The sequence below is a fragment of the Pithys albifrons genome, chromosome 16, assembly GCF_047495875.1.
Source record: "Pithys albifrons albifrons isolate INPA30051 chromosome 16, PitAlb_v1, whole genome shotgun sequence".
Taxonomy (NCBI): Eukaryota; Metazoa; Chordata; class Aves; order Passeriformes; family Thamnophilidae; genus Pithys; species Pithys albifrons.
Window position 1 is genome coordinate 13,497,089 of NC_092473.1, and position 13,934 is coordinate 13,511,022.

Here is a 13,934-nt window from a genome sequence, read left to right on the forward strand (position 1 = left end):
CTGCACAATAGGAACAGAAGGAGGTGGGAAGGAGCTATTAGATCTCTCAGTATTTACAGCATCATCTTCAATATGTAGGAAAAACACCCATCAAAACCAGGACAGGGCTCTGCTCACACTGAAGAACTTCCCACTCATCCCAACAGACCGGAGGAGGGACACTGGGAATCCACATAGGCACATGGGCAATGGGTGCTGAATACCAGCCCACTGTTCCTCCCCACATCCAGCACTTGCAGCTATTCCCCCCCTCCCAGAAAGACCCATCCCAAGTCCTGGGCACTGCAGACTCAACAGACAAGGCAAAGAGCAAGAGCCAAAGAAGTCTGGGGGGCATTTCCCCAGCAGCATTTTTTACAGGGTGCCCAGCATTCCCTCCCAGCCATCCTCCAGCCTCACCAACCTCCATAAAGTCCTTCCTCTGACTGGATGCCTGCAAAGCTGTGGACAGACTCCTGCCTGATTTCTGATCCCAGCGCTGTGCCCAAGAAGAAAAGAGGAAACAGAAATGAAAAGCAGGTGAATTAGTTGTTTTTCCATGACAATACCTCCTACCCACCTCATGTACCCTTGGCACTTCAATCCCAGCCCACAGCCACTGGGAATAAACCCCAGGAGCCTGTTAAAAACCAGCTGCACAGGTGTGCAAAATTCAATGTTTCTGAGCACCAGGTGAGTCATTCTTACACTCCAAACACTTAATTTGGCTCTTGACACTCTTTTTGGGCCAACATAGAAGTCTTTATTTCCTAGTACAATAAAACCCACCACTTCCCAGCTCAAGGGGCAAACACACCAGACTTGCCTACACCACAGGCAGTCCCCACAATCTGAAAGGATGGGGCCATCCCCAGTCAGGGTATCAATAAGAAACTGGGCTTTGGGCATTCTCCTTGTCCTTGGAAACAAAAGGGGGACAGGATCTTTGCAGCCTTCTGGGCAAAGGACACCAGCCTACCTTGCCCTCATTGAATTTCTTCCCAGGGTTGGTTTCTTCTGGGTGATAAAACCATTTGACCCGGACCACCATGTTGTTCCCCCACGACTCCCACATGCTCTGGATCCGGCCAATGTAGGGCAGGTTGGGGCGGCCGGCGGAGAGGAAAACTGCGCAGTCTCCAATGCGGATAATCTCCTTACCCCGCACAATGGCCTTGTAGAACAGCTTCCTGGCCTTCCCTTTCATCCCACGTCTCTGCCAAGAGAGGATTGCACAGGTGAGCAGCCAGGGATCATCCAGGCTTTCTCCACCCACAACTGCTTGCCCTGTCCCACATGCAACCATTTGCAGTCAGCAGAGCCACAGTATTCCCAAAGGAAATGAGGACATGCCATGCAGGATGGCTCTGCCAGACACAGCAAAGGCCAACCCCCATCTCCTGCAAACCAGAGACCTTGGCTGAGGACACCCCATGACAGCAGTTTCACCATCCCAGAAAAAGAAGAGTAAGAGACACCAGAAGGAAAATGCCAGTGCCAAGCACTATGGAGCAGTGGAAGAGGCTCCACTTACCTGTGTGGGTTTCCCAAACCACTTCCACAGCTGCCGTGCAGGGAGGAAAGCAGCAATCTTGGGCCTGTTCTCCACCGACGGCAGCCGCTGGCGCTTGGCCAGCTCCTTGGTGGTGGGCAGGTGGATGCCCTCGCGCTTTTTGGGTCGGCTCTTGTTGCCACTCTGTGGTGGCGCCGGCTGCTGCACCGGCTGCTGCGCCGGCTGCTTCTGGCTCTGCGGGTGGGAGGACGCACGGGATTTCCCTGCCTGCTTGGTCTGCTTGGGTGGGAGGGTTTGCTGCACTGAGGAACTTGGCTGGGCCTCAGCTACTTCGTCGTCAGAGCTGCAGGAGGAATCCTCATCTGTGGTGGAGGAGGAAGAAGAACTGGAGCTTGATGAAGAAGAGGTTGATGAGGTGGAGGAAGAAGAGGAAGAGGAAGATGAAGATGAGCTGCTGCTAGAAGAGGAAGAGGAGGAGGAGTTAGAGGAAGAGAGAGGGGTGGATGCTCTTGAGCTGGCTGAGCTGCTGTCCTGGGCTTCCCCTCGGTTCTTCTCAGTCTCCTCCTCTCCCTCTGACTCTGAGCTGCTGTCACTGCTGTTACTCTCAGACTCTTCCACTGGTGCTGGAGCTGCTGCCTTTTCTTCCTGGTCCTTTGAGGCAGCAAGGCTCTCCACTGAGCTATCAAACTTTCCTCCAAAGCTGGCAGGGGAAGGGTCTCCTTCAGCCGCTTTGGCTCGGGAAGATTTCTGCTTGCCCTCCACACTCACTGCAGTGGAATAGCCCAGTCCCAGGAGACTCTTCCCATCTCTGCGACTGGCCAGATTTGAGTCCTCCAGCATCCTCATCGCCTCCTTCATCTTCTTTGTCTTTGGAGACATCACACCCTCATGGTCCAGCTTGATCAGGATTTCGCTGTCATGCTTCCTCTGTGCCTTGACCATGGTGCCAAACTCCTGTGTCTCTTCCGTGGGCCGCCCTTTCTTGGCCTTGGCTTTTGATACCGAAGCCTCACTGGAGCCAAAGGCCGCCAGAGTTCCCGGGAGGTCGCCATAGGGTTCTGTGCTGAGGATGCTGCTGAACACAGCAGGCTGGTAAGTGGGTTGTGGGGGGCTGTGCAGCTTAGTGGAGATCTTCATTTTACTGGCTTTTGACCGTTTTTCTTCCGTGGGAGCAGGAGAGCCTCCAGTTGGCAGTGGTTGCGATTTTCGTGAGCCTTTCATGCCTGGCTTTCCCAAGCAGGTTGCCTTCTCTGGGACTGAAGAGGTAACAGGTGAGGACTCAACCTGATCCTTCTCTTCAGGCAAGGAAGCCTCTTCTGCAGAGGGGAAGAAACACAAACACATCATGTTATTCATCCAGATGGGCTTTATTAGCTCAGACTCAACCAGACCCCACTGCTGACCCGTCCTGTCTCTGGACAAGCAGGAGGGCTTGTTCCTGCCTGCTCAGGTAACTCCCAGAGGATGCAGGCTGTGAACAGCCTGGCCTGATGCCAGTGCCTGTGAGCAGCTGATGGGTAATGCTCAGAGATGCTGCTTCAACTTCAGGGGACCCAAACGGCAGCTCTCCTGCATCTTTGTCCCTACCAATGGCTGCAGAGATGCTCAGCTGACAAAGGCACCCTGCTCTGCAGCCTCGACTGACAGGAGGAGGCTGTCACAGCACAGACCAACTTCTGAGCCAGCCTCCTGCAAAGTGTAGCCACAGCAGAGTGAGCTGATGTATGGATGCTCTGCACTCAAGCAGTGCATCCATCCCCATTCAAATCTTGCTCCAAGCAACACCTCTAATTTGGGGAGAGCAGTGGGGAACTGTGCAAGGACTCCCTAACTCCAGGTCTGGTAGCAATGACAACCTACCAGCTTTTGCCTTGACGCTTGGCTTTCTCCCTCGCCCTTTGCCCTTTGACACAGGCTCCTCTGACCCCAGTGCAGCTCCCTCTTTTCCTTCTCCAGTATCTTTACTGGATTTACGGCTACGGCGCTTGGTGCTGGGCACCAAAAGGGCAGGGGAAGGCTCAGCACCTGCAACAGGTCAAAGAGATGGTCAAATACAGTCAAATAACACATAAAACAGAGATGTGATTTAGGCAAAGTATCCCACCCAATTCTGCCATAGGGACTGGGCCTTTTTCCCTACGGGTGGTATCCCACCCCAGCTCTGTGTGTTCATAATCAATGGTGCAAGTCTGTGAACTCTTCCCAAACTCTCAGAGGCAAGTGGCCTGAAACTGCCTACATTTCATAGTGGGAAGTGTCTTGAATGAAACTGAAGGGAAAGACTCACACTGGATCTTGTAGTCAGGTGGGAGAAGCCGAATGTGAGACAGCGGGATGCGTCCAGTGTCCCCGTCATCAAACTCTACTGTGATGAGATCACCATCTTCCTCCAGATCCAGGGTTCCTGTGGGATGGGGGAGCAGAAGGTGGGATTAGGAACAAACACCAGAGTACAAACCCCTTGCAAGAGAAATGGGGACAGGGGGAAAGACAGGGATACTGCAACAGCCCCAAAATATCCTTTCCTAGGCTGTGCAGGGAGGGCACAGAAGGCTCACTCTGCAATGGAAAGTCCCTGATAATACTAAACCAGCCCACCCAGAGTGAAATTCCCCAGTCAGCAGCACTCCTTAAGAACATAACAGCCATTCCAGTTTGACTTTCCTCCCCTTTCCATTATTTCCTTCTATTCTTGCAGACATTCACTTCTCTGTTTTCACTGTGGTATCTTTTTTTTAACGCACATTTTGTAACTAGTCTCAGCAATCACAAACTATTTCACCATCTCCAAAAGAAGTTATGTTCCCACCCTCTTTTCTTGCATCAGCATTACTGGTCTGTAACTTGCAAGTAATTCTTTCTTCTTACATGTAGTGTGACCAAGAGCCCAAAAACAAGGCCAGCCATGGCAGAATTGTCCAGAGCTGTTCACTTTTTAATGGGACCAGATCAGGGAGCTGACACATCAGAAGCAAAGCTGTGAGTGTGTCCAGGTGATTTAGAAACCTCCACAACCTCAGAAATCATTGGTGCCTCGAGTCAATTCTGACTTTCTAAAACGCATTGAATTTCCCCGATTTTTTAAGCTCCTAAATGGCTCAGACCTCTTCCTGACCCAACAGGATGTCACTAAATCAGCACCATGAATGTGCTGGATGGCCTTGAATGAGCAGGGCAGCCTTACCTCGGACAACAGTCCCTGGGTAGAGGCAGCGGTACTGCTGGCTCCAGTAGGCTGCAATCCTCGTGCCCTCGGGCAGGAATCGCACTGAAGGGGGTTTCACATCGATGATCTGCTCAGGACAAGAGAAAGGCAATTGATGACATTCCTAGCACCAGCAAAGACCATCCCACCACACCTGGCATGGAGCAAAGCAGCTTTGGAGAAGGCAAGGGACAGTCTCCCTGCTGGGAAATGGCCACCTGTCTGCTCACAGGGACAGGGTAAAGGACTATCCCTGCTGGAATACAGGACTAGTGCCCACTGCCAGTGGGGGAGTTTGGCCATGGGGCAGTGAGCACACCAAGGGTTGTTCTGCCCACACTGGTCACCGAGGCAGGAGCAGGGCATCCCTGCAGCCCCAGCTGGGGAAGAGAAGGAGGAGGTTTCCAGCTTGCCTCCCCCAACCCAACACAGGGCTCAGACACCAAGGACAGGCACCCTCTGGCCTCACATACCGCTTCCTGCAAGAGCTGCTCCAGGCAGTAAATGTGGGGACGGTTTCCCCTCTCGCCTTCCACCACCACACGGTATCTGAAACACAAAGGCCTGGTCAGACATGGCACAAAAGAGACATCACCCTGACCAGTAACTCCTCCCTCTGAGCCCCACCACCAGTTTATGTCAGTGCACTGAATGAGAGGTAATTGGATTTTCCTCACTGCTGATAAACCAGAGTGAACTCTTCTTCCCTCCCTACCAGACTGTCAGTCTCTGGACAGCCAGCATTACACAACCCCCAGTGGGATCCCTGCAGAAGCTACATCCAGCAAATCCCAGGTGGATACAGCAGTCCCTCAACTCACATGTCTGGTGAATGCACTGTCTTGACATGCCCAGCATAGAGCAGCTTGTCATCCATGGGGATGAGGACACGCAGACCATCTTTCAGCTCATCCTTGTCAATGATGCAGGAACGAGGAGCTGTGAGGTGTTGAAGCAAGATGGGGATTAGAGAGCACCACACATGGAAAAGGGACAGCAAGGGGAGAAGGAAACCTCCTATTCCCAGCATTACCCTCCCCTAGCAAAAGGCCAGTAAGCCCTTTGCAGAAAGGGCTCCTGCCTAGCTCCTGGCAGAGGTATCAAAAAATTACGTAAAGTCCCCAGTTTTAGTAATAATAACATACTAATAAATGAAAACAGGGCAACTCAGAGACTGGGCTTTAACTATATGTCACAGTGGGCCACTATGACAAGGCTTGTTTTTAACTAAATTGACTTAGAAAGTGGTATCTCCACCCCAAGGACTCCTATCTTTGGATGAGAAATGTGTGAAAGCAGCAGAGTCCTCCTCTGCCCAGCCCCTCTACCTGTACAATCAGTCCCCAGCCCCTCCTGCCCTCACCTGGTGTGGGTGGTCGCTCGACTAACATGCTCAGTGGGATGTTCTCATCCTCTGAGAAGCTGCTGTCTTGGTTAGGTTCAAAATCCTCCTCTGCTGCCATGCTCTCCATGAGCTTGCTGACAGCTCCTCCTTTCCCTCGGTTCTGCAGGAGAGCAAGCAGCACATCAGCTGGATGACCACAGGCACAGTCTGATCTCATCTCACCCCCCTCCAGCAACAAATAACCTGAGGATATCGGGCCAAACTTGTCTCCATCCTCAGTACTGTTAATCACACAGTGTTAAGTGGGTGTACCCAATCTTTATGCTGGGTTTATCCCAGGCACCACTGACAGCTGACCAAAAGCTACTCCCCACATCCTCATTACTGGAGGTTAGGAGAGGCACTATGGAGCAGACAGCTGTAGCTTTCACCATCTCTGCACAGTGTTCCTGACCCTCTGCCCTTAGTGAACAGGTACCAGGCACTGTTCCTGTTTCCTCTCAAATCCCCACAATGTTTCTTGCTGTTACACTCAGACTGTAACTGTTACATTCACAAATCACGTGAGAAGATGCAGCAGTGTGTGTTATAAGACATGACAGGCTACAGCAGTGGAGCAGAAACCAGCTGTGACTCAGTGCTGAGCAGCACAACTCCATCCCCATCACCTTGATCTTTGCTATCCATGAAAGCTCTCCCTCCACCCCGTGGCCGCCTTAGAGAAAATCCTGTCTTCTCACTAATTTGAGGGATGAAGGCAAACAAACACCAGATGGTAGCGGCAGGTACTCTCTGAGTCTTCCCAGGATTTTAGGCTTCTTAAACCAGCATTTTGCCAGTAACACACCCAGCAAAACCTGCACATCCATTTTCTCACCCTCACACTGCAACACTCGAGGAAAGAGCAGGGCTCTGTCAGCCACCTTCCAGTTCACCCACACTAAAACCAGCCCCTCACCTCTTTTTTCACCTCCTTGGCTTTCACCTTGGCTTTGCTTTTCTTGGTGGAGCCCAGGGCACTTGCCAGGCTGACACGAACATCAGATGGAGAGCTAGGGATGCCAGGAGGAGACATGGACGAAGAGGAGGAGCAGCAGGGTGTTTCTTTACCCTTCTTCCGCTGCTAAAAATAAAAAGTAAATGCTTCTGTCAGTGAAGAGAAGATTAATAAATATCTAGGCCCAGGGAGAGGGGAAAGGTGGAGCAAAGCAGGCTATGCACAGGTAGGATGATGTTCAGCCAGCAGTTTGTTCACTGACCACATCACATTTCCCAGCTCAGATTTCTGGCTTCATACACTTTGGGAAGAGCTTTTCATTACCCTGGAGAGCAAATCCTGTCCATCAAATCCTTCTCTAAGGAGCTCCAAGAAGATCCCAGTTGGCCTCATGTCACAACTAACTTGTCTAACACTCCCCCATCAGTACTGCTCCATAACACTGCCAGGAACTGAACAAGTCAGAGGGAGCTGAGCTTTCAGCTGAGACGAAGATCCAGTAACCCAGAGATCACTGCCACCCTCAGACAGGGACAGCCCTCAGATGTCACCAGATAAATCACAAACAGCCTTAAAGGCCAGCACAGGGGCCACAGCTCAGAAAGCAGATAAGGTCACTCAGAGAGTGGGAGAGAGATTTCACAGATGTTTCAATGAAGGATTGCCCACTCTGGCCAACCCAAACAGGACACATTTGGGACATGAAGAATGACACAAGTAACCAGCCCCGTTCAGACACAACAGGTTTTTACTCCCTCCAAATCAGATCCAAGTCTGACAGGTCCTCCACGTGCACATGGGGCTGGCAGGGGTGACAACACTCCTCTGCCCTAGTGGAGTTAACTGCTCTCCCCTCATCCTCACCCAAGGGTCCCACACCAACTTTGCCAGCACATTCCTCACCTTGCTTAGCTCCTTTCTCTCCTTTCCCTTGCTGCTCTCCTTTTTGGGGCTCATGGGTGCCCCCTTGCCACAGCGCCCAGGCTTGGAGACAGGAGTGGAGCTGGCAGGGGCTGCAGATGTCAGCATGGCCGACGACGTGGTGGCGTCGTGGAGGAAGATCCGCTCGCTCCGCCGCCGGTTCCACAGGTCATCATCGCTGGCCTCCAGCCCAAACTCAAAGCTCAAGTCCTTGGGGGATTTGAATTTCTTCAGCTTGCGGCCTTTCTCAGCCCCAAGCTTGGCCTTGTCAGCACTCCCAGACCCGGAGTCCAGGCTGCTGGAGGCCTGGCTTGGTGCGATGCTGCTCGATTCCAGTGACCCCTTCTTTCCCCGCAGCAGCCCTGAAGGTGACTTCTTCCTGATCTTGATCTCACTCTCTGAGTCGGTGTACTCAAACTCTGTCCCTGGGTGCAAAGCATTTAACCATCAGTCAAAGCCCTGGGTGAGTGAGCCAAGAGAGGCCACATCCAGCTGGAAGCTTTTGGGTTCCAGGGAAGATGCTTTGCCTGTTCAACAGAGCTCTTACCTGTTCCCCTTTCCAATTCCCCACAACCCTCAGATCTGCATTTCTGCCCCATAAAACACTGACTTCTCTGGAAGTGACTCCTCTCTGCTCCAAAGCAGAGCCCAACCACTCAGGCAGTGTGGTTCAGCAAGTTCTCTGCCTCCAGCTTCTCCCTTCTCCCACAACCAAAACTGCTGGAAAGCTCTTAAGATACTCTTAACACTTGGCCCTCCTCAAAAAGGAGTTGCCCCACTGAAGCCAAGCACAAACCCAACAAACTGAGCCTCCCACGCCTCCCGGTGGGAGTCCTCTCCAGTTTCACCTTTGTTTCAGGAGAAAAAACTCTTTTAACAAATGCAATAAACCCGTATTTCAAGCTTAATTTTTCTCATTGGCCAAAAGACACCACAGATCTTTTTATTGGCTCAGGTAATTGCCTTAAGCCAAGAGAGGTAAATGATCTTTTGTCTGTGGCAAATGGAAATCCCCTCACATGGGCCTCTGCTGAGCACCACGGGCAGAGCAGTACCAAGGGGCCTCAGATATTGTACTAATGCCAAGATGTTCCCCACCATCAGTGTGTTCCCCTGAACCTGACAGAGGAAAGCAAGATCATGTTTCCAGGGGCAGAAGGGAAACTGAGGCAGTATCTACACACCCATGGGCAGGAGGCAGGCAAACATCATTTATGGAGGAAAATGAAAATGTACATGGCACAAGCAAGGAAAGCTTCTCTCAGTCCTTCTCTCCCAAACACGCTCACTTTCCTGGGTAAATTCAGTCTGTAGGAACCTGCTCTCACCTTCTACCCAAAGCTCTTTCCCTGAGACAGCCCCAGCAGGAACAGGAAAAGAGCCAGCCTGCCAAAACCAACACTGGCAAGGCTCAAAATGAAAACCCCACTGGAAATTCAAACACTCCTCTTCTCTCACTACCGCATGAGGTAATTTCTAGATGCTTCCAGTTTCAAGGAGGGCAGGTTACAAGACAATAAATTCTTAACACAGAGGCTGCTGGAACAAGTTGGCAAAAGCCTAATATAGCATGGAAACAGTGCTAAAACAAGCCAGGCTCCCAAGGAGGACATCATTTTCCATTCTGAAGCGTGCTATAAATTCCATTATCACTTAATAAATATTAATAGAGAATTTATAAATGGAACCCATATAGATCTGTCTGACCGGGAACAATGTCACCAATGGGCACTTGTGCAGCAGGACATGGGGAAGGAAGAAATGAAACTCTCAACACATTGAAACAGAGAGAGACAGGATAGAAATCCAGGGTCTGGCACTGCAAACACATGAGCAGAGGAAGCAATGCTTGTTTCAAGTCTTGCTGGCTTGTTTCTATAAGGAAGCTGATGGGATGGGCTGACTAAAAAGAGTTTTTCTTTTGGCTGGTTGTCTCTGCTTCTCTTGGGTATCCCAGATCAGCTGCATTTAGCACATGCTTCCTTCCCCAAAATGTAACAGCACTTCACTGCCTTCTGTGCTCTGTCCAAGGGGATGGAGCATCCCACTATCTCCCTTTGCAGCATGGCTGTTGAGGATTTGCCAGGTAGGAAAAAACACTGACAAGGCCACAGGGAACTGTCCCTAGGGAAGCCACGTCTGCAGCTGCTAAAGCTGCCATGCCTGTGACTGGTTCTTGTTTCCCTGCCAGGCCATTTTCCCCACCTTCAGCATCAGGACCAAGTAGTCAGAGCACAAAAAGGGCAACTCAGTGTCTGGGTAACAACCTGCTCTCTTGCAGCACAGCTGGAGCCTCCTGAACCTTCCACCTTGCCCCCCTGGCACCAACCCAAACTGTGTAACTCACCCATCAGGCTCTGCCGCTCCTCCTTCTTCTTCGCCTTCTGCTTGGCCTCCAGCTGGATGATGGAAAGCGGAGGGGGCACGATGGGGCTGGGCATGGCGCTGGCAGCAAACCTGGCGAGAAGGCCCAGGCCGCTCTCATCGAGGGCAGGCGACGACAGCCTGTCTGTGCCGTCCGTGCCATAGTCCTCTGCCTCCTCCTCTTCCTCCTCCTCGTCATCCTCCTCCTCCTCCGAGCTCGAATCTAGCACGCAGAAGAGAGGGAGCCCGTTACACATCTCGCGGAGTTGTGCAGCGCCCGCATTTCCAAACCGAACCGCAGCTCTCCTGCTGCTCTGTGCTCACCTGAGCAGCACTGAGCCACCCAGGACTGAGCCAGAAGACACTGGCCATGATACACACATGTCCTGGCCGCCACAGGGCCGGTGTCACCTGTCTGTCACCACCCTGGGAGGACACAGCAATACAGGGTAGGGCAAAGAGGGTCCACTCAAGGCGAGGGAGGGAAGAGCAGGGTGCTGGCAGATTTGAAAAGGATGCCACGCACCTCTTCCGTGCAGCTTTAAGGAGGAATTAAAAGCTTAATTCCTTTGAAAATCCCAACCTGGGAGCTGTGGGATTCCCCTCCCGCCCACCACCACTTCCTCCATAATGAAATCATTTAGTGTAATCAGAATCAGAGATCAGCATGGAAGGGGAATACCAGAGAGCAGCCTGTGCCATGGCGGGAGGCAAGAGGGGACAGAGAGAGGAGAAGGGGCAGGAGGCAAAAATGCAAAAGGAGGGGGGAGAGAAGTAATAACTTGAAAGGAATGGATTTGGAATGCATAAGGGAGGAAAGTGTAGGTAGTGTTGGGAGACAAGGAGGAGTGTTTAAACACACTACCTCAAAACTCTCCATGCCTTTCATTTCCCGTTCTACAGCTCAGACTAGGGAAGCCCAGCTCAGCACAGGAAGGAAGAGCTGCCCACAGCCAAAATCTAATTCTGGCAAAGAAATCATCCTCACTGCCACGGCTGACACTCACAGAGAGCAGTGGGCTGGGGGGTTTCTCTATGCTGTATATACAGCAGGTATTTTCGGGGTAGAAGCTCTGAGAGTGGCACCTCTCCCTTCCTACAGCACTTCCCAAGAGTCTGTCAGCAGCTCAAAAGCAATTAATTTTAACAGCATCTCATCCAGTTACTTCTGGTGAGCAAGTCACTACACAAATGCACATGTACCACACACATACTTATACACACATATAGGAGCACTTATAGCTGTAATATATATATATATATTTAACAGCAAAAAGTGGGTCTGGAAAAGATATTTCATTTCTCTTGAAATTGAGGGCTTAAGTAGGATCATTGAGGCTGCTGGAAAATTTCCACCACTAGCAGGAGCCCTGCTTTGAGCCCACTCCCCAGCTCCTTCCAGCCACTATCCCTGTGTCTGAAATCCAGCCAAATGAGAAACCAGATCCCTTCAAAATGAGCTGGAATGAACATGAAAATCCTTTTCTTTTCACATATGCCCTCAGGGATAGATAAAAACGTCCTCAATACTTGCTTGTTCAGAAAAAAAATGCAATAACACACGTGTTATTTTTCCATGATATTAGAAAGAATGGGAATAGCACAAAACAATATTCTCATCCTTGTATTTTATCAACTGAGGTAATGGGCAGCTTTTTTTCTTGCTTTTTAGTTTTCTGAACAAGGACAGCTTATCTCTGTAGCATACACCAGATAGCCACAGAATACTAATTTTTAACTGCATAAAAATCCCTTCTTCATTTCAGTTGCTGTGGTGGATTTCCTTGTGACAAAAAAATGCTACTAAACCTGCAGTAAGTATCAAGAAATCCACAGCCCTGTTCACTCCTTGCATAAAAATCACTGGCAAAAAAAAATCTGCAGCAAATTGGGATCAGATTCCTTCCCCTACCAGAAAATGGGGCACAACTGCTGTTTTCCTGCCATGTTTTGCCAAAAAGGAAACAAATCCAGATGAACTTGGTTATTCTGAGGTGTGGAAAACACCTGAGTGAAAAGCAACAAAACCTTGCCTGAGTTCAATGACACACCATGGGGTAGTGAGAGCCTCTCCACACATCCCATCTGGCTCTGAAATTCAGCAATTTTCAGCAAAAAAAGAAAAAAAATTAAAAAACCAACCTGTACAGCAACTCCTGCCAGACTTACAGAGCTAGCCTGTGGAGGGAGTGGCAGCTGGGGAAGAAAATGGGTAAAAACAAGGGGAGAGTTTGCAGGAAAACCCCTCTGTGACCAGTCCAGCCCCCTTGGTCAGCCGTGTCACTGCCCAGCAGCTCCAGTATTTCAGATGCACTCAGGTTAAACCGATTTAAAATCCAGGATGAAAGTGGCTATTCCTCACACTACAGAAAATACACTATACAATCATGTACCTGGCAGTTATTCCAACCTCCTTCACAAACACGGCATCACACTATGGAAAGGCAACTGAAGACAGTCCCTTGTCAGCATTTTTACCACAACACTTATATTTTTATCTGCAGGAGATACAATTTTCAGCCTGAAAATAACCCCTTTTTAACACAGTCACAGCACAGATCTATCCTCCTCCACCTCTCATGGCGAGGACAGATCTTGCTAACCCCACTCCATATGCACAACTCAATCCCTGCTCTGCTTCTTTCTGGTTTTCCAAGGGACAAAAAGTAACAAATGAAACAAAAAGAAGACATTTAGGGCTCTGTTCCAAACCCACATGCTTCTAAACTAAGTCCCCAACTTCTGGTCATGGTGGCAAATAAGCTGTTAGTGCTCTCTGGCCATCTGCACAGCTCCCTGGAAAGCCCTTTTTTAATGGAAAGCAGGAGTTTTACTCCCACTGTACCCAAACTATATGTGGGTTTAAAATTAACTATGCACAGATGCCTTTACACAATTGAAGCCTCAGGGTTTTTTTCCTCCTGAAAAACTAGCAATGGGGGAAAAGATATTTTAGAAAATCATTTTTTTCTTCAACAGTTATTCTGTTGACACTGAGCAAGGGGAAGGGAAAAAAATATTCAAAGTTAAAAATATCTTTTCTAATTGACATTTTTAAGAGCATGTATATGTGTGTATATACCCACACACCCAACCACACGTGTACATACAACTCCACAGCCAAAACAAACAATAAATTCATATTTAAATGCTACTGATGTCAGATAAAATGGAGCCAAACTTTTTTTTTTTTAATTCTTACTTGCATTAAATTAAAACCCAAACCCAGTTAAAATACTAAGTTTTCTCATGACTTTTAACAGCTAAGCTGTCATGGTAAGTTACTGAAGGAGAGCAATAAATGAAGATTTGTTAATGATGAACAGAAACTGGTTAAGCAATTTGGTATTTAGAGACTCATGTATGTAACAAGACAGGTTGAGGAGGGTGTGGAGAGGAAAGGTTGGGGTAGGGAGGGAGTAAAAACACACACTTAAAAGAGTAATTTCACATTGTAAAAATAAATAGCATGATTTTCTGGTAACACCAAGCAGGCCCACAGCATACAAAGCAGGCTAAGTACAGGCAGACTTTAGACAGCTACTGGGTCATTGACATCTGATTTCTGTGATCTGTCCAAATTCTGAAGGTTACTTATTTTTGCATGTCC

At 49.6% G+C, this 13,934-nt stretch overlaps 1 protein-coding gene across 4 annotated transcripts in view; it reads right to left on the minus strand.

The window, feature by feature from the left end:
- TNRC18 (trinucleotide repeat containing 18) overlaps window positions 1-13,934 on the minus strand; it is a 54,956-nt gene that overhangs the window by 2,353 nt on the left and 38,669 nt on the right. For all 4 annotated transcript variants that reach the window (XM_071571378.1, XM_071571380.1, XM_071571379.1 and 1 more), the window contains 12 exons: window positions 10,308-10,547; window positions 7,943-8,385; window positions 7,001-7,165; window positions 6,061-6,202; window positions 5,519-5,636; window positions 5,171-5,246; window positions 4,677-4,785; window positions 3,780-3,896; window positions 3,353-3,517; window positions 1,514-2,808; window positions 959-1,195; window positions 404-478 (listed from right to left, as the gene is read on the minus strand). In XM_071571378.1, coding sequence (XP_071427479.1) covers window positions 404-478; window positions 959-1,195; window positions 1,514-2,808; window positions 3,353-3,517; window positions 3,780-3,896; window positions 4,677-4,785; window positions 5,171-5,246; window positions 5,519-5,636; window positions 6,061-6,202; window positions 7,001-7,165; window positions 7,943-8,385; window positions 10,308-10,547 — 3,182 coding nt within the window. The remainder of the gene's footprint in view (window positions 1-403; window positions 479-958; window positions 1,196-1,513; window positions 2,809-3,352; window positions 3,518-3,779; window positions 3,897-4,676; window positions 4,786-5,170; window positions 5,247-5,518; window positions 5,637-6,060; window positions 6,203-7,000; window positions 7,166-7,942; window positions 8,386-10,307; window positions 10,548-13,934) is intronic.